The sequence below is a fragment of the Cebidichthys violaceus genome, unplaced genomic scaffold (assembly GCF_023349555.1).
Source record: "Cebidichthys violaceus isolate CVI_PGR_0920_01 unplaced genomic scaffold, fCebVio1.0.p SCAF_6, whole genome shotgun sequence".
NCBI lineage: Eukaryota > Metazoa > Chordata > Actinopteri > Perciformes > Stichaeidae > Cebidichthys > Cebidichthys violaceus.
This window is the reverse complement of record NW_027176816.1, coordinates 6,467,864-6,491,734: the sequence shown is the minus strand read 5'-3', so window position 1 is coordinate 6,491,734 and position 23,871 is coordinate 6,467,864. Positions and strand designations below refer to the sequence as shown.

The 23,871-nt window shown below is 38.6% G+C and overlaps 1 protein-coding gene across 1 annotated transcript; it reads right to left on the bottom strand.

The window, feature by feature from the left end:
* Positions 1-7: 7 nt before the first annotated feature.
* cacna1sb (calcium channel, voltage-dependent, L type, alpha 1S subunit, b) lies at positions 8-23,871 on the bottom strand. The gene is made up of 45 exons (XM_068732541.1): positions 23,345-23,871; positions 21,757-21,862; positions 19,156-19,295; positions 18,852-18,985; positions 18,544-18,696; positions 18,202-18,407; positions 17,946-18,049; positions 17,688-17,833; positions 17,536-17,614; positions 17,286-17,446; positions 16,963-17,188; positions 16,669-16,876; positions 16,346-16,466; positions 15,842-15,956; positions 15,649-15,748; positions 15,478-15,547; positions 14,924-15,056; positions 14,656-14,785; positions 14,507-14,566; positions 13,756-13,862; positions 13,580-13,667; positions 12,928-13,035; positions 12,739-12,791; positions 12,502-12,648; positions 12,026-12,227; positions 11,771-11,929; positions 11,169-11,279; positions 10,998-11,081; positions 10,241-10,288; positions 9,288-9,314; positions 9,084-9,209; positions 8,925-8,990; positions 8,691-8,782; positions 8,448-8,607; positions 8,181-8,308; positions 7,963-8,059; positions 7,636-7,738; positions 7,462-7,563; positions 7,230-7,363; positions 2,823-2,948; positions 2,492-2,700; positions 2,342-2,406; positions 2,151-2,197; positions 1,985-2,059; positions 8-1,508 (listed from the first exon to the last, which is right to left on the bottom strand). The coding sequence occupies exons 1-45, from the start codon at positions 23,524-23,526 to the stop codon at positions 1,206-1,208; spliced, it is 5,541 nt and encodes a 1,846-aa protein (XP_068588642.1). The 5' UTR covers positions 23,527-23,871; the 3' UTR covers positions 8-1,205.

Sequence of the window (23,871 nt, the reverse complement as noted above, 5' to 3'; positions counted from 1 at the left end):
ACAGAAATGAGTGTTTGGATGATTTATTTCTTTTAGGCATAGATCCAGAAGTAAAGGAGACTTGAGGTTGAGCATTAAAGTTCACTCAAACCATCTCCAACATCGTGCCACATAGTGTAGTATAACAGCAAAACACAGGCTGATCAGATGATGTTAGAAAAAAAAGTCCTGTAGGGCCTGTCACAAAAAAACATGAATCAAGTGCAATTATGAATAATAATTGTCATGAGTTGTAAAGCTAAATCCACATACTCCAGGTATGAAGATACAGTATCTGTACGGATACAGTGTCCGTAACTCAAAGGTATGACATCTTTATGTAAATCAAAAATGCAACCTGTAGCAGTGGAGCGACTTAAAGTGACTTGGAACAAAATCACATGCACTGCTTTGACTACAACATCGCTTTAATACAGCTAAATCTTTGGACAATTATTTTAGAGATTAAATGTACCTCTATATCCATAGGAAAAAATAAATAAAAAATTTCCTCTATAAAATCTGCTGATACCAACTGCATACAAGAACAGTGGTGAGCAGGAGAAAACTCAGTAAACCTCAGTATTAAAAGAAAGTCCAAACTGATCAGAGGACGGTGCGTTGCCAATAAAGTAAAAGCTGGTTTAACCTGCATTGTCATTGTAGCACCGTGCCCCTTTTAAAAAGCATGAGATGCTTATTCAGTTGAACTTTTCTGGGCCTGCATGCACAGAAACTCAAGTCCTCGTTTCCCTAAAGTGGAGTCCTTTCCCCCTGTCCTCACTGAACTGCACCACAGTTAAGTGGGCTGCCTGCTCCCTTTATTCAGTGAGTTGTTTCAGTCTTCAGTGAGCCTACAGTGAGACACTCTGCTCACTCACATGGTTGTCCCATAAGTCATATGGAATGGATAACGTCACAAACGCTACAAAGAAAGAAGTGCGTCAATCTGTTTGCTCTGAAATAAGTTAGTATTTTTATTACAGTGCTTTCAATAAATCTGAAAATTAAGATGTTTCAACATCAGATATATTGTTTTGCTTTGGTTAAGTTTCAAACACACTTAACAATATGTTAAACCTGAGTCAACCTGCCTTTAGGCCCTGAGCCAGGCTAGTAGATACAGACTATTAAAAGAGAAACAAGCTTAAGTAAAGTGAGGTGAGGTGGCGCTAACTGCAGGTGTAAAAATCACAAGATAACCACATAAACTCAAGTGACATCTTCTAAACTTTAGAGTCTGCCTCCTGTACGGAGGGAATCAGGGGGATTGGACGTCTCTTTCTCCTCACAGCTGGATCTGGCTGGCCCGTTACCCGTGCTGCCACGGCAGGTGCAGGAGGAGGGACCGGGATGGGACGTCTCTTTTTGCTGGAGGCGACGCTGCCGGCACGTTCGCTGAGAATGCCCTGAGCCACGCTTTCCATCTCATCCACAGTTGTGAGCATGGCATCAGCCATCTCCTCCTTAGTCACAGAGACAAAGCCAGGGTCTTTGGCCAGGGAGCCCAGACCGCCCTTTACAAGAGCCTGGTGATGAAAACAACATGCAGTGTCCTTGCTTACATACGGTGACATTTTCATGTTATTACTGGTAATACATAAACCATGAACTCATAGGTAAGTTATATTGTTATACAATTTCATACCTGACATTTTGAATAATGTTATTAATGATTTGTTATTTTATTGAAGGCATGCAGGCTCAGCTACAGAACAACATCCATGAAGCACAGTGAGTATCTCTCTCAAAAGGGAAAATACAGCCATATTTCCAATATATTTCGATAACACTTAACAGCTCAGCATTGATTTATAGTTTTTAACAAATATTTCCTTACACTTAACGACTGAATTTGACATTTATTTGGTTTGTGTAAAATGTACTGAGATCTCAAGCAATTAAATTTAAGGAGAGATATATGTGGTTCAATCCAGGACTGGTGCTAAAAAAGGAGTTATGTTTATGATCCTCTATGTAGAGTCAGAGATCCCTTCTCACTTACCTCCTGGACGAGCTGGTCAGCTGCAGTACCGGAGCTCTCACTCTGACTGTCACCATAGTTAGGGTCATAAGGGAACTGCAAAGAAAAGATATGCATCCATACTTTGTCTATATGATCTGTTCATCATCGTTTACACTGGATGAGTCATCCTTAGATAAAATATTACCTGCGTTTTGTCTGTTCTCACTGTGAAGTTCCAGGAGCGCAGGTTACCTTAATGAGAGAATAAAGAAAAACAGAATGAATAATTATGAAGAGCAGAAAAATGAATCTCCATCAATCTACACGGTACCTACTTCTTTACCAGATTAAATATATTATTAGATTGTCGGTCATCTGTTAAGCACTTTGAATTACCTGGCTCTGCATCCTCACTGAGATTGTAAAACTCTTCGGGACTGCCTTCTCTATCAAATGAATATCTGAAAGACAACAAGAATTGTCACACATCGGACACGTTTACGAAGAGCATATGTAATTTAGTCTGTGTGTGTGTTTGATACTCACTCTGCAAAGGCGTTGTTGTTAGTGTTGCTTTTTGGTGCAGTTGTGGGGAAAAATTCAGTAGTGGGCACCAAGGCAGCGGAGTTTGGTGGAGACTCAGGCTGGCTCTCAGAGAACTTGAGGGGCCGCTGGTTGGTCATCTGCTGGGACTGAGTGTTGACAGGCTCAGTAGAGAATGAGTCCACCCGGTTACCAAACAGACCGTGTGTACGCTGGAAATACAGAGTAAGACAAGCACACACAGATAATCGAAATGACCAGTCACTCCAAATACACAGTTTTGTTGCATGTACTGTATAACTGTTCTCCCAAGTTGAAGACAGTTTTTCCTCACCTGGTAGATGCCTTCTTCCCCAGCTTCCTCCATGGCTTTGTCCATATCTTCCTCATTCTGCAGGTCTCCAGAAATGGCCCTGTGCATCTCTGGAGCAACCTCATCGTCTATACTCCTCAGGCCCGCCTAGAAACACATGGAGGATGTGGCAAAATAGAGAGCAAAAGGAACATGGCAGCACGTTAACAAGGAGAGGTAGAAGAGAAAAAGGAAGTTGAGTTTTGGTGTTGAAAAGCAAGAGGTTGGATATATGCAGGCTTAACCGTGTATATGCAGGAATACTGAAGTACAATTTTATTTAACTTTTTTGTGACCATTTTCTCATGACATAGTATACTGGTTTTTTTTTTAATTACAATCTGTACTGTGACCTTTTGTCATACAAGACCATCACTTTTTCATGACATACTTTTTTAGGATTATTTTACTATTTATCTTGATTATTTTTTATGACAGAAGACAGACTCTTTTGACATTTTGTTTGACGTACTATACTATGATATTTTTATAACATGCTATACTATGCCTTTTTATGGCATGCTATACGAAGACATTTTTCAAAACATACTATGACTTTTATGAAGTACTATTATACAATAACTCTTTAATGGCGTACTATACAATGACATTTTTCAAACACAGTATACCAAGACATTTTTTAATCACATACTTTTTTATATTTGTGTTAGTAAGGTATAAGTAAGTCATAAGCAAAACTATACAAGGCCATACAAGTCATAATATAGTATGTCATTAAAAAATTTAAAGTCATTGTGTAGTATCAAATGAAAAGTCACAGTATAGTATGCAATAAAAAATATAGAGTATAGAATGGCATAAAATAATAATAAACGTAATTTGTAACGAAATACTTTAGAGTGGAGTAATTTTGTATTTAAAATACTCAAAATACTTTCTCCACGAATCAAAAAACAGTTCACGAGTTCAGCCTTCAGATTTTCAAGTTCAACGGATTGTCTGTCAAGATATGTTATCTGAGTGTGACAGATGTCAACTAGCTTGATGTATAATTTATGTCTGGGTCTGGCTACATAGCCTATTGTATATACATGGTGATGGTTATAATATCAAGCTAGCGATCAATGCTAACATGCTAATGACGCTAGCATGCTGTCTAGGCTAGTGCATAGCCAGTGTTTAGTAGCTTGTATGTTCATGATAACCTTATCAAGAGACGTCTGACCATCTAATCTCACACTGTATTACAAGTTATGCTGTATCTTCTCAATGTGAATGTCATAATGCCGTATCAATTACTGGCAGATACTATAGTTCACAGTTAGCCAGGCTATGACAGTAGATAAAAATGTATGTCATGAAAAAGTATTACAAACACATAGCATGTTATGTCCAAAAAGTCATACTATAGTATGTCATAAAAGAGTTATTTTCATGAAAAACGTAGTATAGTATTTCATAGAATTGCCATAGAAATGTCACAAAAAAGTAATAAAAATGCAGTAAAGATCCAATTATGTCATGAATCATAAAAAGTCATAGTATAGGATGCCAAAAAAACTCATAGTTAAGTATATTTAAAAAAAAATGTATATTATGCCACAAAATGTCTTAAAAAGTCATAGTATAGTATGTCAAAATTGTCATTAAAGTCATAATATAGGATTTAGCAAAAAATGTAATTAAAAGTCTGTATTGTATGTCATAAAAAGTAATACAATTTGTCATAGTATTTACGTTTTCATTTTCATAGTAAAGTACGTAAAAAAATGTCAATACAAAGTAAAGAGTATGTCGTGAAAAAGTCATAGTATATCAAAAAAGTCATATAGTATATAGAATGCCTAAAAATGTTATAGAAAATTGTCATAGTATATGTCAAAAAGAAAACATAAAATTGTCATAGTATACTATGTCCTAAAAAGTCATAGTATAGCGTGTCATAAAAAACTGATTAAAGAAACAAAAAAAATCATAATATACTATGTCAAGAAAACATCTTGGAACATAGTCATAGTTTAGTATGTCCTAAAAATGTTATAAAAAAAGTAATTTTTATGACATTTATGTCCTAGAAGTCATAGTATAGTATGTCATGAAAACTAATTAAAAAATTATACAAAAAGTCATAGTATAGTATGTCTAAAAAAGTGATAGTATAGCATGTTGAATGAAGTCATACATAGGTCATAGTATATTATGTCGTAAAAAGTAATTGTATAGTACATCATAAAAAGTAATTGTATAGTTTGTCATAAACTCATAACATGTCATCACATTTTTACAGTCAGTATATCCTTAAAAGTCAAGTATTTTTAAAACATGTTTTGGTATAGTACGCCACAAAAATAAAAGTCATAAAAATGAAAAAGTATGTGTGATGACCCCTCCCTCTCTGCCTGCCTGTATGTCTTGCTCCGCTACTTCTTTTGCAGATACAGGGAAATGTCAGTTGGAGCTGTGATGTTCGTCTGCTCGTACTTGCTCATCTGGGCTAGGCTTCTGGACAATCATAAAGGATCTGGATGTCCCACTCTCTCAAGCTGGGCCAACGGCATCCAACGCAGACTTCTTCATTTGTTGTTTGTCGGACCCGCCAACATGCATTTCTCAATATTTTCACTCCTCTACAAACTTCTTCCATGACTAATGTCTCTTCTATTCATCCACTACACGACTTAGTTAATATCTGTATTATTTAATGCATTGAATAAATTACTTGACTGATTATGATTTTTTATTTTTATATATATATATATATATATATATATATTAATGTGGCCTCCATTTTTGTTCCAGCCTTGATCCATTTCATTGAAAAGTCATTGATTAATATGTTAAAAAAGTCCTTAAAATGTCATGGTATGGTATGTAAAAAAAAAGGTCATAAAAATGTCGTAGTATGTATAGTATGTCAAAAAAAGACAAACCGTCACAGTATATGTGAAAAGAGTCATAATATAGTCAACCTCAAAAAAACGCCACATAAAGTCACGGTATATTATGTCATGAAAAGTCATAAAATAATCATAGTATATAGGACGTCGAAAAAAGTCATAATATAGAATGTCGAAAAAGTCATATTATAGCATGTTAATAAAACTCAGAAAAAGTCATAATATAGTATGAAATAGTATGTCATAAAAATGCATTAAAAAGTGAAAGTACATTATGTCATAAAAAAGTCATACCATTTTTCATAGTATAGTATAGTATAAAATTGTCATAGTATGTCAAAAAAGTAAACAAAATAATAGTAAAGCATGTCTAACAAATTAAAAGAAATGTAAATACAAATGAATAGTATAGTGTGTTAAAAAAAGTAATTAAAAGTAATAGTATTGTATGTCAAAAATATCATTGTATAGTATGTCAACATTTTTTATAAAGTCATAGTATAGTATGTCAGAAAAAAGTCATATCATCGTGGCAAAGTAAATAAAATAGTAAACGTTAATAAACATACGAAAATAAAAGAACTATAAAACAGTATGTCACAAAAATGTCATTAAAAAGTCATTGCATAGTATGTATAAAAAAGTAAAAGTAAAGTTTTTCACAAAAATGCCATAATTCCTTCTTACTTTGGGTAAAATGGCATAAAAAATGAAAAAGTTATAGTACGGTATGATACAAATAAATTCATACTTAATATTATAGTATAGCATGCCCTAATAATGTCATGAAAAGTAATCTCACATTATGCCATAGAAAGGTCTTTAAAAAGTCGAAGATGGTATATGGTATAGTATACTGTAACAAAGTCATATGAAATGCCATAGTATACCATACAAATATTTAAAAAAATAATAATATTGTGTGTCATAACAAAAGTCATAAAAGGTTAGTATAATATGCCATTAAAACGTCATAAAAAAATGTATAGTATGTCATAAGAAATGTCAAAGACAATTACATTACATTACAGTCATTTAGCAGGCGCTTTTATCCAAAGCGACTTACAATTCAGTATCTATCTACACACCGTAGACGCAGCTACGGGAGCAATTTTGGGGTTAAGTGTCTTGCTCAAGGACACATTGACATGAGACTAGCAGAGCAGGAGTCGGGGACCGAACCACCAACCCTCTTGAGGCGGCTCTGCTCTCCACTTAGCCACGGTCACCCTGTGTAACAGCGATAACATTTACGCAAAACTTCTTTCCTGTTCCAATGTGAGGGTCCTGGGACAGAGGATGTCGTATGTGTACAGATTGTAAAGCCCTCTGAAGCAAATTTGGGATTTTGGCCAATACAAAAGAAATTTAATTGAATTGAAAAATCCTGCTTATGAGATTAAATATGCATAACTATTTATTTATATTTGTATAATACCTGTATTTTTTTCATTTATTAAGCAGTAATTTCCTGTCTGACAATTTTTACATATAATAATTATGTGATTTTGACCCCATAATGACCGCTCACCTGGATCTCTGGGCCTGAAGCACTCTTCTTAGAGGGCCGGTAGCCATAGTACTCCTCCTGACGCTTCAAAAACTTGCGGAAATGATCCTGGAGCAGGAAGGTGGAGTAGAATTTCCCCACAGTCACCTCATCATCTGTAATCAGACAAGTCACAGTGCTGTCAGGGTGAAAAATAGTGGATTATTTTGAAAAGGTGAAATTTAAGTATTTGTATTTATCTTGAAAGACTCACCTCCAATAGGCGGGATGACCTGGTCTAACAGTTTCATACTTGTGCGTTTCCAGATTGATTTTATAATGGCTCTCAGCTCCTCGTTGGCCTGCTCAAAGTTACCTGTTCAGAACAATGTACATTACTTATACATCAAGTTGAAGTCACAGATATACAATTTGTAATGCTCTGTACCTTCTGTTTTGATCTTGAGAGCAGTCCTGACGAGAGCAAAGAGGGTTGCATTAAAGGTGACGGTGCCATCACTGTTGAGAGGCATGTTCATGCCAATCAAGCGCTGTGGACAGGAAGTTGCTTTTAAAAATTGCTTCTGGGTAGACTAGGTAGACTAGTGTGTCTCTTTATACTATTATAGTACAATGTCCATTTACAATGATTTTATTGTATTGTTAATGTTATCAATCAACACACATAAAACCCTTCTAACAGCCTGTCTGATGAGATGTATATATAATTGCACCACATGGTCTTTGACACTGTTTATGGCTGTACTGTATGTACCTTGCATGCAGCACGATGTGGACAGAACTTGCCAAAGCCAAGTGGAGGCTGGAGACTTCGCAACAGCGTCACCACGTCCAGATGCTTAATTCTCCCCCTGTTGAATCAGAAAAAAAACTTAATAATTTTAAGGGGCACCAATTTGAATCTGGCCTATTAATTGTGCTGACTGAGCATAAATAAATTAAGGGTCAAGTTTCACTAGTGTTCAGGCTTACGTGGCTTCAGGGTCATATTCAGCCCAAATCTTTTTAAACTCATCCAGATGGTGTGGACCAAGAAGAGACCAATCACGGGTTAGGTAGTCGAAGTTGTCCATGATGACAGCTACAAACAGGTTGAGGATCTGAGGTAGGTAAGAAAAAAAGACACTTATTCACACAGTTTTAAAATGTCTGGGTAAAGAAGGTATTTTTTTTAATTATAAAATAATTGTTGACATATAACAACAGATACTAATGAAGCAGATACATGTTGCTGCTCACCAGGAAGGCACAGAGACAGTAGAAGCTGAGGAAGTAGAAGACAGCGAAGTTGGACCCGCAGGTGAACTCCTCACCTGGCAGGAAGTCAGACTTGGGGTCACACTTCTTCCCATACATTGAAGCCATCATGACCTCCTGCCAAGCCTCTCCAGTAGCACACCTGGGTATTTAAACCAAAGTGAGATTCTGGCTCAGTTTTTGACCTTGCAGCCAATGGGCTTTCAACTAATGATGCTCGCTTACCGGAATAACATCAGAACCGCCTGAGGGAATGTCTGGAAGTTGTTGTTGCGGTTGATTTGGGTGCCATCAACTAAGGCTACCTTTCCAAAGATCTAAAGGGTTGTTAACATCCCAGCCGAAAATTGGTGACAAATACAGAAACTTGTCTTAGTGGCATTTATTCAAAAACATATTAACAATCTACAGAGGGTAAAATGTTTTTATCCAAAAAATAAAAATTGAAGACTCCAGTACCTGCATCCCGATGACAGCGTAGATAAAGAAGAGCATTATGATGAGCAAAGCTACATGAGGAAGAGCCTGTAGACACAAACAAAAACAGTTTGGTCATTCATTTTTATTTCCACTTTCAACATGTTTTTAATAATATTTTTTAATATGAGTGTGACTGACCTGGAAGGATTTAATGAAGGTCCACAGCAGGTTACGGATGCCCTCCGAACGGTTCAGCAACTTGACCAGACGCATAACACGGAAGAGTCGGAAGAACGTGATGGAAACTGAGGCATTTTCAGATGCCTACAGACAAAGAACGTAGGATTTGAGGAAAAGAAAACTTGAAAAGAGAAAAACTTTGCTGGTTAAGTTTAGGCTTACCGCAATTGCTTGCATAGGATTTGTTTCCTGCACAAAGTAGATGAAAAGATGAAATACTGTAGTTACATGAGTTATGTTTGATAGAAGTTGTGATATCATTATTAAGAGGTACATAGCAGACATAGCACTGACCTGTTAAACATTGTTAAGGTTTGATTTACAATCACAAATCAGGGTTAATATTAGAGAGCAATGTTTCCACCTTTGATGAGTTACAAAGCCTCCAGGTCTTAGTTGCTGAAGACCAGAAGAACAACTGCAATTTCTATCTTATGCGAAATAAACTCTATACAAACTTCATTATCAAAATATTAAAGCTGCAGTGCAGAACTTTTGTCTCGCCGCTCTAGCAGTGAGAGTAATTACCATAAGGGAGAGACCAGTGACAGAGCAGGAACTAGGAGTATGGTGGAAGCTATGGTAAAAAAATCCTAAGAAGCGTCCAAGAAAGGTTTCTGGAGTGGATGCTCCAGATAAAAAAATGTCTCAAGAGGAAGAATTAAAGTAAAAAAAAGATTCGAGGAAGATTCGAAGAGAACGCTCCTGTGGGTGGGGAAGATGCGGCAAGTTCAGTTGCAGGCATTCGTGCGTCAGCGTGGGAAAGTTGCCACAGACACAAGACACCACAACTCCAGTATACTGCGAAATACGGAGAGCTTTCCCTGGTAAAAGTCCTGTACAGTCAATCCAGCCATTATTAATACTTATATAGTCAATGTTGAGCCCTTATAGTATTTTAGTCATACCGGAACACAACATATCAAACGCCTTTAGGTCTTATCTTACGTTTGCACTGCAAGATTAGACAGACAGTAAAAGGTGGTGAAGATGGTTCACCAGAAGTATGAGCCACACAGGGTCCAGTAGTACTAAAGTTTAGTAGATAACATAGTGGGGTGCTCACACAGCAAGGCTCATGCAGCAGTGCAGTGCAGTGAAGATCAGATATTTACAGCACAGCCATGGAGACAGTACAGTCCTCCACTGGCAGCCAGGGCACTCTGTGGAGGATAGACAGATGAGGAGTGAGGTGCGTGGAGGACAGAGAATTGAGAGGGAAAATAAGCAAAAGAAGAAGAGAAAGGGGGAATGGGAGATAAAGAGGAAATAGGAGAAGATGTGAAACTAGACGAAGAAAACAGAAACTACAACAAGCTTGTGTTTGTGGATGGAAAAGGTGAGGACAATGCAGTGAGAGAAACAGTGACTGGCAAGAAAAAACACTGGGTTTGTGTAGCATAACCCCATAAAATAACACTAAAATACTTTACTGATATGGTGCTCATTTTCATTTTAAGTGCTCAGATAACACACAAACATCAAATCACATCAAATATTGTAATGGATAATTGTGGGAATAATGGAAAGTTTGGTGGTTTGGTAATGGAAATGGCGATGCTTCAGAGGTCGCACAAGGCACAGAGGAGGTTGGGAGCAGGAGAGTTGAGGGAATGGCCAACGAAAGTACTGACCACGTCCTGTGAGCTAGTTCTGCTGGCAATAATCAGCTGTTGGGCAACGTTTATATGCTTCTGCATCAGAGCATTGAATAAATACTTTCAGTCGATTCAAATCGAATCACATTATTGACTGGAAATGTCTCATTAAGACAAAACCAAGGACTTTCTTACACAACACCTGCAATATGAATCTGAAATCAGTGGAATTCATTGGAATAGAAAAGACATTTAAAAGTTCTATCATACTCACATCAACTTCACTAAGGATGACATCAACGACACTACCGATGACAATGACGAAGTCAAAGACGTTCCAGGGGTCTCCAAAGTAACCCTGCACAGACAGATAAAGCCTTGCTGACACAGGAGGACATTGGATTGGGTGGATAATCATTTGAACCAAAAAGTGTGAGGCTGTTACCCTCGCTTTGAAGGCCATGAGCTTGAGAATCATCTCCACAGTGAAGAGCACGGTGAAGATCAAGTTCAGAGTGTCTGACAGCTTGGTCACATGGTCGGACTGGTTACAGTGCTGTTTAAAGTGGAATGAAAATATTAATCTCAACAACAGCAACTATTAATCTGATGTAGTTTTACTACAAAATGTAGTTTTATTGAAGATAATTACACAAAACTTGAAGGAAATTTAAAAAATGTACCGGCTTTAAGCCCTTTAGTACATGCTGAACATATTTTTGGTGAGTACCATGTTATCTTGAGCAATGGAAATGATGGCAAAACCTAATAAATAAGATCAAGATTGTCTAACAATTTAATTAGCCGTTAATTACAAATAAATCAGGTCCATAATGAAACTTCAAAAACTGGATCTCACCCTCTATTGTCTGGTCCCTTTTTACCATAGTTACATACAAAAGTGTTTCAGTGTTTCTGTGATCCCCCCAATATTAGTCTGGGACTTTGCTGGAAATCCATATATATGCCCCGTATTTTGAATACAGTTTCAAAATTTTATTAAATGATAAATGTTTTTAGGTTGCAACATGATCTTAATTTACATACCTGCATCCCCAGACACAAGGTGTTGAGCATAATTAGGAAGAACATGAGGTATTCAAAGTAGCAGGAGGTGACAATGTACCAGACTTTGTACTGGTTCGGGTTTTTGGGGATGTAGCACCTCAGAGGTCGGGCTTTCAGGGCGTACTGCACACATTGCCGCTGAAGTGGAGGCAGAAGGTGGGTTATAAGAAAAAAATATTCGACAAATTTTTTTTGATTTTACTGGAAATGATTGGTGTCTTAGACTTAACGTACCTGGTTCTTGTCCAGCTCGCAGTCCTTGTACTCCTGCTCGCCCTGCTCCTGGAAAGTGACAATGACGAAGCCCACAAAGATGTTCATCATGAAGAAGGAAATGAGGATGATGTAGACGATGAAGAAGATGGACACATCTACGCGATTGTTGAAGACAGGACCCATGTCTTCTTCGTCTGAATCAATGGCTCTGTATAACAGTCTGGAAACAAATGGAGTGATGTTGAGAGACGAGTGAACATTTTCAAGAAAAAGATCAAAGATCAGAAATACCAGAAGGCTAATTTATATAGATGGAATGTATTATTCAGTGGATTCAAAATATATATTGCCTTTATTATCATCTCTGGCTCCAGGAAATGAAATAACTTCCAACTAAATACCCACATAATAAGATATTCTATCATCTAACTCAATCAAACAGATGTGAAAAAAAAAAATCCAATTTAGCAAATGAAAATGTATGCTGTGGTTACTTTGGCCAGCCTTCAAATGTGGAAACAGTGAAGAGAGCCAGCATGCCAGAGAACACATTGTCAAAGTTGAAGTCATTGTTGAGCCACTCTCTCTTAGCCAACACTGTGTCTTGTAGGGAATTCTCAATGTGCTTCACGAAGAGTCCCCTGAAAGCAGACACAGAGAACGGTGACTCTAAAATAGCATTGCAGTTTTTATAGATGTAATATACGATGTGTGAAAGTTGTTTGCCTTACTGGCATTCCTCTCCTGTCATTTTCGACGAGTCTGTGCAGCTGTAGAATTTACCCTAGGAGGGAAAGGATTAGGGACACATTTAATACATAAGCAGCAAGGCATGTATAGTTATAGTAGAATAATCGGGAAATAAGACCGTAACAGTATTAAAATACATTTAGTGTCAACATCATCTTTTTACAAGTTACCTTGAAGAGCTGCACTCCGATACAGGCAAACATGAAATTTAGCAGCATGGTGACCAGAACGATGTTGCCGATGGTTTTGATGGCCACAAACACACATTGGACCACATGCTGTCATAAAAGAAAAACAATGACCACTTAATACTGTTAATACATGTACTATACTAAAGTACAATTTTGAGGTCTTGTACTTTACTTGTATTTCCATTGTAAGATACTTTATATTACCACTCAACCACATACAACCGAATTAAATATTGTACTTTTTAGACTCTTTTAATACGTTTTCAGATTAATATTTAACATAAAAACATTTTACTAGCCTATAAAATACAAGGCATTGCTAAAGATACCAATGGTTCCAATCGTATTTGCTTGTGAACATTCACAAAAAAGCAATGTCTTGTATGGCCCTCTGTCATGTGTCAGATGTCTGATTCACAGAGGGCATTTTTCTGCAGAACAAGTACTATTACTTTTGATGCTTTAACTAAAGTAATATTTTGAATGCAGATCTTTTACTCATGATTGAGTATTTTTTACATTGTTGTTTTGACTGTATTGTATTATTCAGTAAAGGATCTGATTACTTCTTCTACCACTGGAAACAGAAATTTCCCCAGGGGGAATTACTGTATACATGCATGTGTTGTACCTTTAACCCTTTGGCTCTATTGATGGCCCTGAGAGGCCTCAGCACCCTCAGCACCCTTAGAATCTTCACCACAGAGATGGCACTGGATCTGCAAACAGCACATGACAAAAAAAAAATCTTAAAATGTGCATGTGGCACATATCTATCTATAGAGCAATCTCAAAATGTTTACTCACTCCATCCCCATAGAAAGTAGAGAGACTCCAACCACAATCAGATCCAGGATGTTGAAGGAGTTACGGCAGAAGGAGCCCTCGTGCATGAATGCTCCATATACTGTCATCTGTCATTCAAATACATACATTAACACCCAGGACACTGAACCAAACATATTTGTGTTTAAGCTTTTCATTTAGTCAGAAGAACATTTGTTACATTGAATGTAAAATAGAACAGTGAAAAGTAGTTGATTAATCAATCAGTCAATTGACAGAAAATGAATCTGATTCCTTTTAATTGACAGATTAATCGATAATAATAATTTCTATTCTCAGCTCTAATGTTGAAAATTGTTGTTTATTTCCAGCAGTAGGGCTATAAATACTATCATTGTTAATTAAGTAGGTTCCCAGTGATTTCTGTGAAACATGTGAGGCTTTCAACGAAACCTGCCTCATCCTGCTCCGACATGTTTCGCCCCCACATAAAACAATTTCATTATTATGAAGAAAGATTCTAGTGACCTGTGATACATAGAATGCTGTTTCAGAGGCTTTTGCCTTTGCCAAGTCTAACATTAGCAATTGAATTGTTTAGTTTTCTGTAATTTCTGGCACAAAATGCTCCAATTCAAACACAGAATATCAGAAAAAATGTATCAGCAGCTTCAGAACAAAACTATCTATATCTGTTATCTGCTATCTTGACTTCAAAGAGCCATATCGGTCAACCCAAATAGGGCAGAATATACAAAATACAGCTCATTACCTTCAGTACAATCTCAATGGTGAACACAGTAGTGAAGACAATGTCAGCGTAGGCCAATATCTGAAGGAAAAGCACAACGATTTGCTGTCAAATTTTGGCCTTCTTTCAATCGATAATGCTCTATGTGTAGTGGTAGACCTGGTTGTTACCTTGTTTCTGTAGGACTTGGGATCGATGGGGTCCTCAGCTGCCAGGGAGATGGAGGAGAGCAGGATGAACAGAAGGATTAAGTTGGTGAAGGAGGAGGCATTGATGATCTTGTAGCACAGTTTACGGAACCTGGATACCAACAAATATGCAAAGACATACAGTCATCAGTGAGTTTAATCAATTCACTGTTGGGTTTTCATGATACAGTATGAGAAAACACAGAAATATAACCACTGTTATTCTCAGGTTGGTATGGCTGGTTCCTACTTGTTCTGAGGGCCAAAAATGAAAAAGGAGCTGGCTTCAGGCAATGGAACGGCTTCTTCCTTCAGCTGCAGGTCGGCCATCGGTCGGGGCCGAGGGCTGATGGGGATTTCAGGCTCTACCTCCTCGTCATCACCTACCATGTGAAAGAAAATAGACTCAAATTTCTACAGTGCAATGACAAATTAACTTTAAAACTGGTTGATAGTAATTGTATTGCAGCATTACAGAAGAAAATAAAAAGCAAAAATCCAGCAAATTAAACTAATATTGTTGTAAAAAGGGAAATCTCTCTATATTCAATCATGTTATAGACCTTAGATGGTAGTCACAGGAGTAGTGTGAAAAGAGCCTAACTTTAGACTCTGCTATAAACTCGACTGAGTCTAATAATAATGAGGGGTTACTATACTTATACTGTAACTTAGCCAGGAAAGCAGCACTGGTAAACAGCCAGTGTAATGAATATCAATTACTGCAATCAGTGACCGCCTCCTGCCACAACTACATCGCTGAGAAATGTGAGAGGTTTGAGAAGAGGTTTAGACATTTGTTACCTGGGAAGTCGTCAGGTGGGAAAGGATCTTTCACTTCATTGACATTGGACTCAAACTCGTCAACTTTGAGCTGAAAAAACAAACAAACATGTATTATAGCAACTTACGCTCCTGATTAAAATATAATTACAGACAATAAATATGTGATATGATACCAGAAATAACACTAACCTTGGCTGTTGTGGGCATGCCCTCCATCTTGGATCTCTGCTCTGCCAGTTTCTTAGCTATCCTCTCCCTGTCCTCATCAGTCTTCTCAGGCATTTTGGACCTTGAAGGTAGGAAAAAGAGGGAACATAGTAAAGTCTAGCTGTGAGAAGACCGAGCAAATCCTTGCACTTATGTTATGTATTCTGTTTCTCACCTTAGTAACTTTCTTCTCAACTTCTCCTCCGCCTTTTCTTTCTGAGCTGAAGTCAGACTCTGTGCCTCTGCCAGGTTGTCGACGGCGATGGCCAAGAAGACATTGAGGAGGATATCTGATTGTGCTAAGCTCAGGAGAACAAACACTTTTTTTTTTTTAATTATTGCTAAGTATCCAAGTTTTAGCCCTACTAGTGGAATTGTTCTATAGATGGTAATGTTGGAAATGGTCGGCTATCAGTTGGCTCACAACTTTGGTCTAGATTTAAATATCTTTAAAACACAAAATCTGTGAAACAAACCATCGGGCAGGTCAGTTTAGACAGTCAGGATGAATTGTAATAACTATAGTGTTCCCCTGTCCTTCCATCTAGCACTATCATCAGGTTAAAACTCTGATGTCTATTGTGTTTAGTGCCACTTGTTAGCAAACTAAGCCAGTCACATGCCTGTAGTAGACTCTTATTAAATCCAAGATTACACTGTGAGTGTGTGTGAAGGATACAGTTTCCACACACAAAGAGGATGATAAAGTAGATGGCGACCAGGATGCCAGGAAATTCAGGCCCTCCATAGGCCATAATGCCATTGTTCATTATGGTGGTCCAGTCCTCTCCTGTTAGGATCTGAGAGATAGCCATGTGTTAAAAAACAGACGGTGATTCATTATCGTCAGGTATGAATGGATGATGTGGATGCTACTATTGTTAATGAAAGTAATGATACACTATGGATCATCAAAATCAGGCAAGAAAGGTTTAACAAAATCAAAGCTGACATTGCTAGGAGTTTAAAGCAGACCATCTATGAATCAGTGTCTAGCTTCACCTGAAAAACACTGATGAGGGCCTGAGGGAAGTTGTCAAAGTTACTGCGTCTGGGTCTGTGGTCGGTAAAGTTGAATTTCCCCCCAAACACTTGCATTCCCAGGAGGGAGAAAATTATGATGAAGAGGAAGAGAAGAAGGAGCAGGCAGGCAATGGAGCGTACAGAGTTGAGGAGGGAAGCCACAAAATTACTCAAAGAGGTCCAGTACCTGCAAAACAGTTGGAAGGAGAGAAGTGTTAAATTACATTGACTCACACTTAATGCAACATGATTCTTTGAGGGGACATGACTTACTTTGTTACTTTAAGGACCCTCAGCAGTCGGATACACCTTAGTACAGAGAAACCCAAGGGAGCCACAGCTCCTGCAGAGAACATGATCATCTCCAGGATACCGCATAGCACCACAAAGAAGTCAAAGCGGTTAAATAGGGACATGAAATATGCTCTTGGACCCAGAGCATACATCTTCACAAACATCTCAATGACAAACAGCACCAGCAGCATTCGACTGGTCACATCTGATGAGATAAGAGGGGAGAGAGACGAATGGATGGAGCTGGGAGCGATATCATTTTATTTAAAATTAAATATTTAAATATTATTTTATTCACCAACCTTGTAGAGACGTGAGCGAGTCAGGCTGGTGGTGGTGTTCTGTTGCTATGGTCAGGGTGTTGAGGAAGACGAGAAACATCACTAGCCAGTAAAAGCTCTTAGTTTTCACATACAGCAGACACTTCATCCTGAAGAAACGGTTCCAGCGACGGGCCAGGCGACTAAAGACAAGAATAACCCTGGCTTACTGTGTCGAGTCACGTGAATATTGCATGTAAACATTGATACATTTACATCACTGCAGACTCACTAGTAGTAGACAATTTGACCCTTGCCTTCCAGGTCATACAGGCTGTCGGTATCAGAGTCGCTGGTTAAAGGCAGGAGTCCTGACAAGAGATGAACAAATGTAATTCAGTATCTCTACAACGGATTGGTCCTGACGTGGATTGTAGTGCTGACCTTTGCCCTCTCGGTCAGCATCCAGGACTTCAGCGTGAGTGATCCACTCCATGTAGCCATGCACGTCTTCATCCAGTTGCTGACGCTCTCGCAACTTCTGGAACTCTCCACGTGACCTGGCCTTCTCTCGCTCTTTGGTAAATTCTCTGAGTGGAAAGACAAAGAAAAGTATAAAAGCATTAGTGGTTATTTTTGCTTGTTCACGCGAAAAGGCAAAATTTAGACATTAGAAAGAATAGAAGATTATAATTGTCTTACCCACTGAGCACACCCAGAACCAAATTAAGCACGAAGAAGGAACCCAGCAGAATGAGTGGAACGAAGTAGACCCAGGGCCATTCATTTCCCATGGCATCATTAACCTGAAAGACAACTCTTTGTCAGCCACAAACAATGAATTGTGTTAGGTATACTTTACACAACATATACCTAAAATGTAGACAGATGTAAAGGTTTTGGTGGCAAGAGCACAAACACTGAAAACAACCGAGAAGATGTTCAAGCAGTCACTGACCCAGTAGAGAACTTTGGTCCATCCCTCCATGGTGATACACTGGTAGACTGTAAGCATGGCGAAGCCAATGTTATCAAAGTGGGTGATGCCATTGTTGGGACCCTCCCAGCCTGGCCGACACTCAGAGCTGTTGATCATGCAGCGACGTCCGTTACCAGCCTGAGCACATGGTGCAGGCAGCTCGCCTTCTGCAGTGGAATAGAGGTCTGTGGCCAAAAGAGATGAGATACATATATTTAAATGTAGTTTCGGGGAATTATAGCTGGTAATATAGTTTCAGGTATGACTATAACACGTTAAAGCCCAAATGAAGAAATGTCAGATTGTGCCCTTTACACATACTTGTGCCAGTGTAATAGCAGGTTTTATGCATTTTGCACTTGAACAGCTCCAGTCCCATGATGGCATAGATGGTGACCAGTAAAAAGACCAGAAGGGCAATGTGCAGCAGAGGCAGCATGGCTTTAAGGATGGAGTTCATCACCACCTGCAGGCCTAAATGTGAACAGTAAAACCATTACAGAACAAAATCTCAGCAGTGCTTCCAGGAAGCTTTCTTCACATAAACAGCATTTCCACATTGATCACACAGTGTTACATGGACACGAGGTGTTTCTGCAGTATTTTTGGATTACAGAAGAGGCTCTTACTGGGAACTCCAGAGACGAGACGTAAGGGTCGCAGCACTCTGAAGGCTCTCAGCGCCTTCATGTCAAACCCCCCGCCCTTCTCCATTGGCACACCTGCTATCTTATTGATGGTATCCAAGGCAAAAGTGAAGAGACTGTAGGAAATATTATACAACCATAAGTGTCCAACCCTCCTCAATACAACATTCCAGTTATGATGTGACTATAAGATATAAAATGTTCAACACAATGTCGATGGTAGTTTCATAGATGTGGTTTAGCACTGTGGTAGAGATATCCACATGCAGCTTGGAGCTCATCTTACCCCATGAAGACGATGACGAAGTCCAATATGTTCCAACAGTTACGTAAATAGGCGCCTTCATGGAACACAAGCCCATACGCCACTATCTTCAGAAAGCACTCTAACGTGAATATGATCAGGAAGATGTACTCCAAACTCTCCTGCAGCGAGACAAACACATGCCTGGAAATTACATTTTATAAAGCTCACACTTTATAGGTTCAATTCTCAAGTAACGAGTGATTGCAATAATCACTTGGCATTTAAGCACCCGCTACGGGGATAGCAGTAGATGTTGCTGGTAATAGAATAAGTCATTAGCTTCAGTAGCCTCATAGCTAATTGTGATGCAGATTAAACATGACCTCAATAGGTTTAAACAGATGGGTGGCCCATGAGTCACATTGTGATCACTGAAACCAGCCACAATTTACAAGCTTTGTCTGACAGTTTAAGACAAAGCAAACTTGCCAGATATTTCAAATGTTTAGTTCAGAAGTGGTAAACAGATAAATATCAGATTTATCGAATAAAATCATTTATTTGTAAATCTATATAATAGATAAAACCTTTATCTGTGTTTTTATCATCAGTATTGATATTTTCAGAGACAAACAGCAGACAGACACAGGACTGAGTATGGTTTTCCTCAGTGGTGACTGCCAATGACAACAAATGAATGAAGAAGATGGAACACACACAAGAGGAACTAACATAACTGCAACGTCAGGGTAGTATTATTTTGCTACCCAAACACTCCATCACACATATTTTCTTACAATTGTCCTCATTAGATCCACACTACTTCTTTTGCTCTTCATTGCTGACTTAAATACAAATGTTGTAGGAGAAGAAGCTGTAATATGAGAACAGTACCATAGAGCCCCCAGGGAATCCTGCCACAACTTCATATATCATCAAAGTTCAGTTGAAGTACAGCGTAATATTAATTATATATGATATGCAGTTTGTTTGCCTTTGATCCTTTCAAACAAATCAGGTCAATCATTTTTGGCTGAACCATCCAACAGCAGTCCCCAAGCCCTAATCGATTAGAATATCCAAGGCCAACCTTGCATAAATTAACAATACTATATAGATATATATATATATATATATATATATATATATATATATATATATATATGTATATATATATATATATATTGACTAACTCAGGAAATGGAGAGGAGGAACAAGCAGAGCTGCGCTTCTACATTGAAGTGTATCAGTGTTACAAGCCATCATATTTAGTAGATGAGTGTACAGTAAATGTGGTTACATGAAGCACCATTTGTGGACTCTCCTGTATCCACTTGCGTCACGGAGTGACACTGCCTGTGCCGACCTACTTCTAACAGTAAAAAGGGGGGTTAAGTTGACCAGCTCCTCTTACATCGTTCACCTCTGAGAAATGGCTCAGTAAGAGGTAAGGAGGATTTGGCAGAAGGCTGGTGACTGGGCCAAAGTAAAGATATTAAAGAAATGGGGTCAGTTTCAGGTTCAGATATTTGATGACTTAATGAATTTAGCTGTCAATCAATTGGATATCAACCTAGTGATGTGTGGAGTTTATTGACTGGAGGGAGGAAAGCTAGTGATGCCTGGCTATGGACGCTATATTGTGATTTGAGCTTGAGGCAACACCTCTCAGACAGCAATCCGCATATAACGTCAGCTCATGGAGCCTCCTTAATATCATAACAGCAGTGTCAATACAACCTCAAATATCTAGACATTGGCAAATTGTGTACACTGCGCAAGAGCAAACATATTTCTTTTGCTCAGTTAAACACACAGACATTTGGATCATCCCTGGGTGGTATTTGTTCAGTCGGCCACCTTCAATACACTACCCACATCCTCACAGCATAGCATGGATAGTTTTCTCTCCTTTAACATGAGAGACTTTGTGAATCTCCTGCCATCTTGAGTGAGCGGAGTCAGGAAACCCTTAGGCTTCTTAATGCATACAAAATATTTTTTGAATTATTGTGTTTAACAAAAAAAAAAAAGCCATGCAAACCCTAAAAGGTCATCCACTCAGATGCAACAATCATAGTTTTAAAGGCATGAACATTTCAACCAGTTTGGGGGCATTTCAATTAATACATTCTTAAAAACAGACATTACAAGCCATTTGTGAACTTAACATTTTAGTATTTTGTAAATGTACCCATGCAGGTGAAAACATCATCACACACATCAAAATCCCACATATTGGTACTTAATTATCATGGGTTAGGGTTAGCTACTTTTGTCTTCTTTCATAGCCAGTTTCTGAGTTGGACGATAACCCAATAGCACAGTTGTTAGATGACATGTTTCTCTGCAGACACAGATGGGATTCCAAATTAAGAACTGAGTTGTGTCTAATGTGGCTTGGCACTCAGGTCAGTGACCAGCTGTAACTCTTATATATTTAGTGTCTAAATATGCTGGCTCAAAGCAATCATATGAATGCGTTAAACACAGCTGCACAGTCATCCACTGGTCATGGTAAAATACTGGAGACCATGAGTGAAATATTTTGTTTCTTTTTCATATCTGAAAAGCCACAGCTCCTCGTAGAGTACAGAGTCATACGTCAAAGAAAGGGTTTGTGTTCACACTCATACTCACCAAGTTTATGTTGGTGTTATTGCTGTCCTCTTCAGGCATGGGCAGGAACACAGCCAAAGCAATACAGTTTGCAAAGATGGTCAATAAGATAATGATCTCAAAGGTTCTGGATGGGGAAATTCAGGATCATAACAACAACACACAAGGAGGACTGGTAAACTCCTGGTTACCACTAAAAGGAAATTTAACAAAGGGATACCATTTACTTGGAGTAATATAATTAATGATGATACTATTTGAGTTAATTGTGTACATGTCCAGTAAATTCTAACAACGGATGGGTAAGAAACACTATTAGAAAATAAATTGTGAATTTCATATTTTGTGATTTACTGTAACAAATAAAATAAAATAAATCAAACTCTGATTATATTAATAAGTGCCTCTAAATGTCGCCTGAAACATCATCTCTGTTATAGCCCATTGCTTAGCCACAGTACATGTAACTTTGTCTGCTGTGCTGCTTCATTCTTGTCCATAGAGGGCTCTCTCAGAGAATTCCCCTGCCAGGTCAGCATCATGTCTCCCTGTGATGCCACAGGACAGCTGCACAGCCCAAGAATATGATCACACCATTTAAACACAGACTACTCATCAGAAAAAATGCAGTTTGGTCATTCTATATTCTATAATGGATATTTATTTATTCTAAAATCTGTGAGCATTTATATACTTTTTTTAAAAGTACAACTAGAAGGATTTAAGGGGTTCAGTGCATTTCTGTTATTAGGTTCTAAACTCAACATCAGTGCATTTTGTTACTGAATAACAAACCAATGTGATTTAACTCATGACCTGACTGAGAATTGGGAGACAAAGTTCAGTGAAACTGTTTAGAAAAACTATAAATATTTACACCATAATGTTAAAAAAAAAAATCATCTCTGTTCTATTGCGACATAAGGGTTAGATATATATAATTAGTTCTCTCTATTTTGGATGTAAAATATGTATTATCCAGGAATTGACACCAGGCTAAAAGCAGGAAACCCCCTATAGGGGCCATAACATCACTCAGCAGCCTGCCTTGTCCTCGGGCTTCAAGCCTCACAGAGTGCTGGCACTTCAGAGCGGCTATTTCCACATTAAAAGCAGAATGTCAGCTATCAGGACACTAACAGGTGGCTTCATTAATTGTCTGCCAGATGTAAATAGATTGGCTTCAGAAGTTCTCCAGGTGGAAATAGGAAGGCTACAAACCTGACTTTGATAGAGCTACCAAATACATAACAAAAGTCTTAACACTTCAGGGATCGCCTTAACAAAGCTCGATAGAGGCTTGGCTTGGGCATGCTTACCACAGGTGAAATACATGGCTGATAATTAACGGGCCTGCAGACATGTCATTTCTGTAGCTCTCAGTGTTCTTAACCAGAGCACTACATGTTGCTAAAACTTTGAGTATCATACATACTGTATACTCAGGGGTAAAATTTAAAGAGCACATTTCAAGCCAATTTCTGCTTATTATTACAAACACAAAAGTCTGTGAGTTGTGTATAATGTAGGCACGTGTGTGTGTGTGTGTGTGTGTGTGTGTGTGTGTGTGTGTGTGTGTGTGTGTGTGTATGTAAGATATAAAGGATACTTCCACTCCACAATGCTGGTGCAGGCCTTCCGGAAGGGATTTTTGAGGTTGAAGAGGAAGAGGGTTCTCGCAGGTCGAGGGTTTCCCCCTGTGGCCTGTAGCTTCTTCAGCTTCTCTTTCTGCTTCCTCTTCAGCTCCTCTTCATTCATGATAACCAGCTTGTCCTCTGCTTTGGCCGCCATCTTTACGCCTCAACCAGTAAAAGCTCCCAGTCCTGTAGAAGTGTGTCTTCTTATTGAATAATCCCAAACTGAGGCACTTTATATCTCCCGGTTGTGAAGGCCCCGGAGTTCCAGACCTGCCGATCCTGTGTGCGCTCCTCTGCCGCCTTGTCTCCCCTCTCCCCCTGATTCGGTCTCCCTCACGTAGAGCCACAGGCCTCTCCTCCTGGCTGAGGGCCTTTGACAGAAAAACCCCTCGGTAGAGAAAAATAACAGGAGCCCAGAGTGGCTGGAGGAGCAGTTGGCCCTGCTGTAGTTTAAATTTAGACTGTGAACCACTGACAGCCCATGCTTGGGGATGGTTAG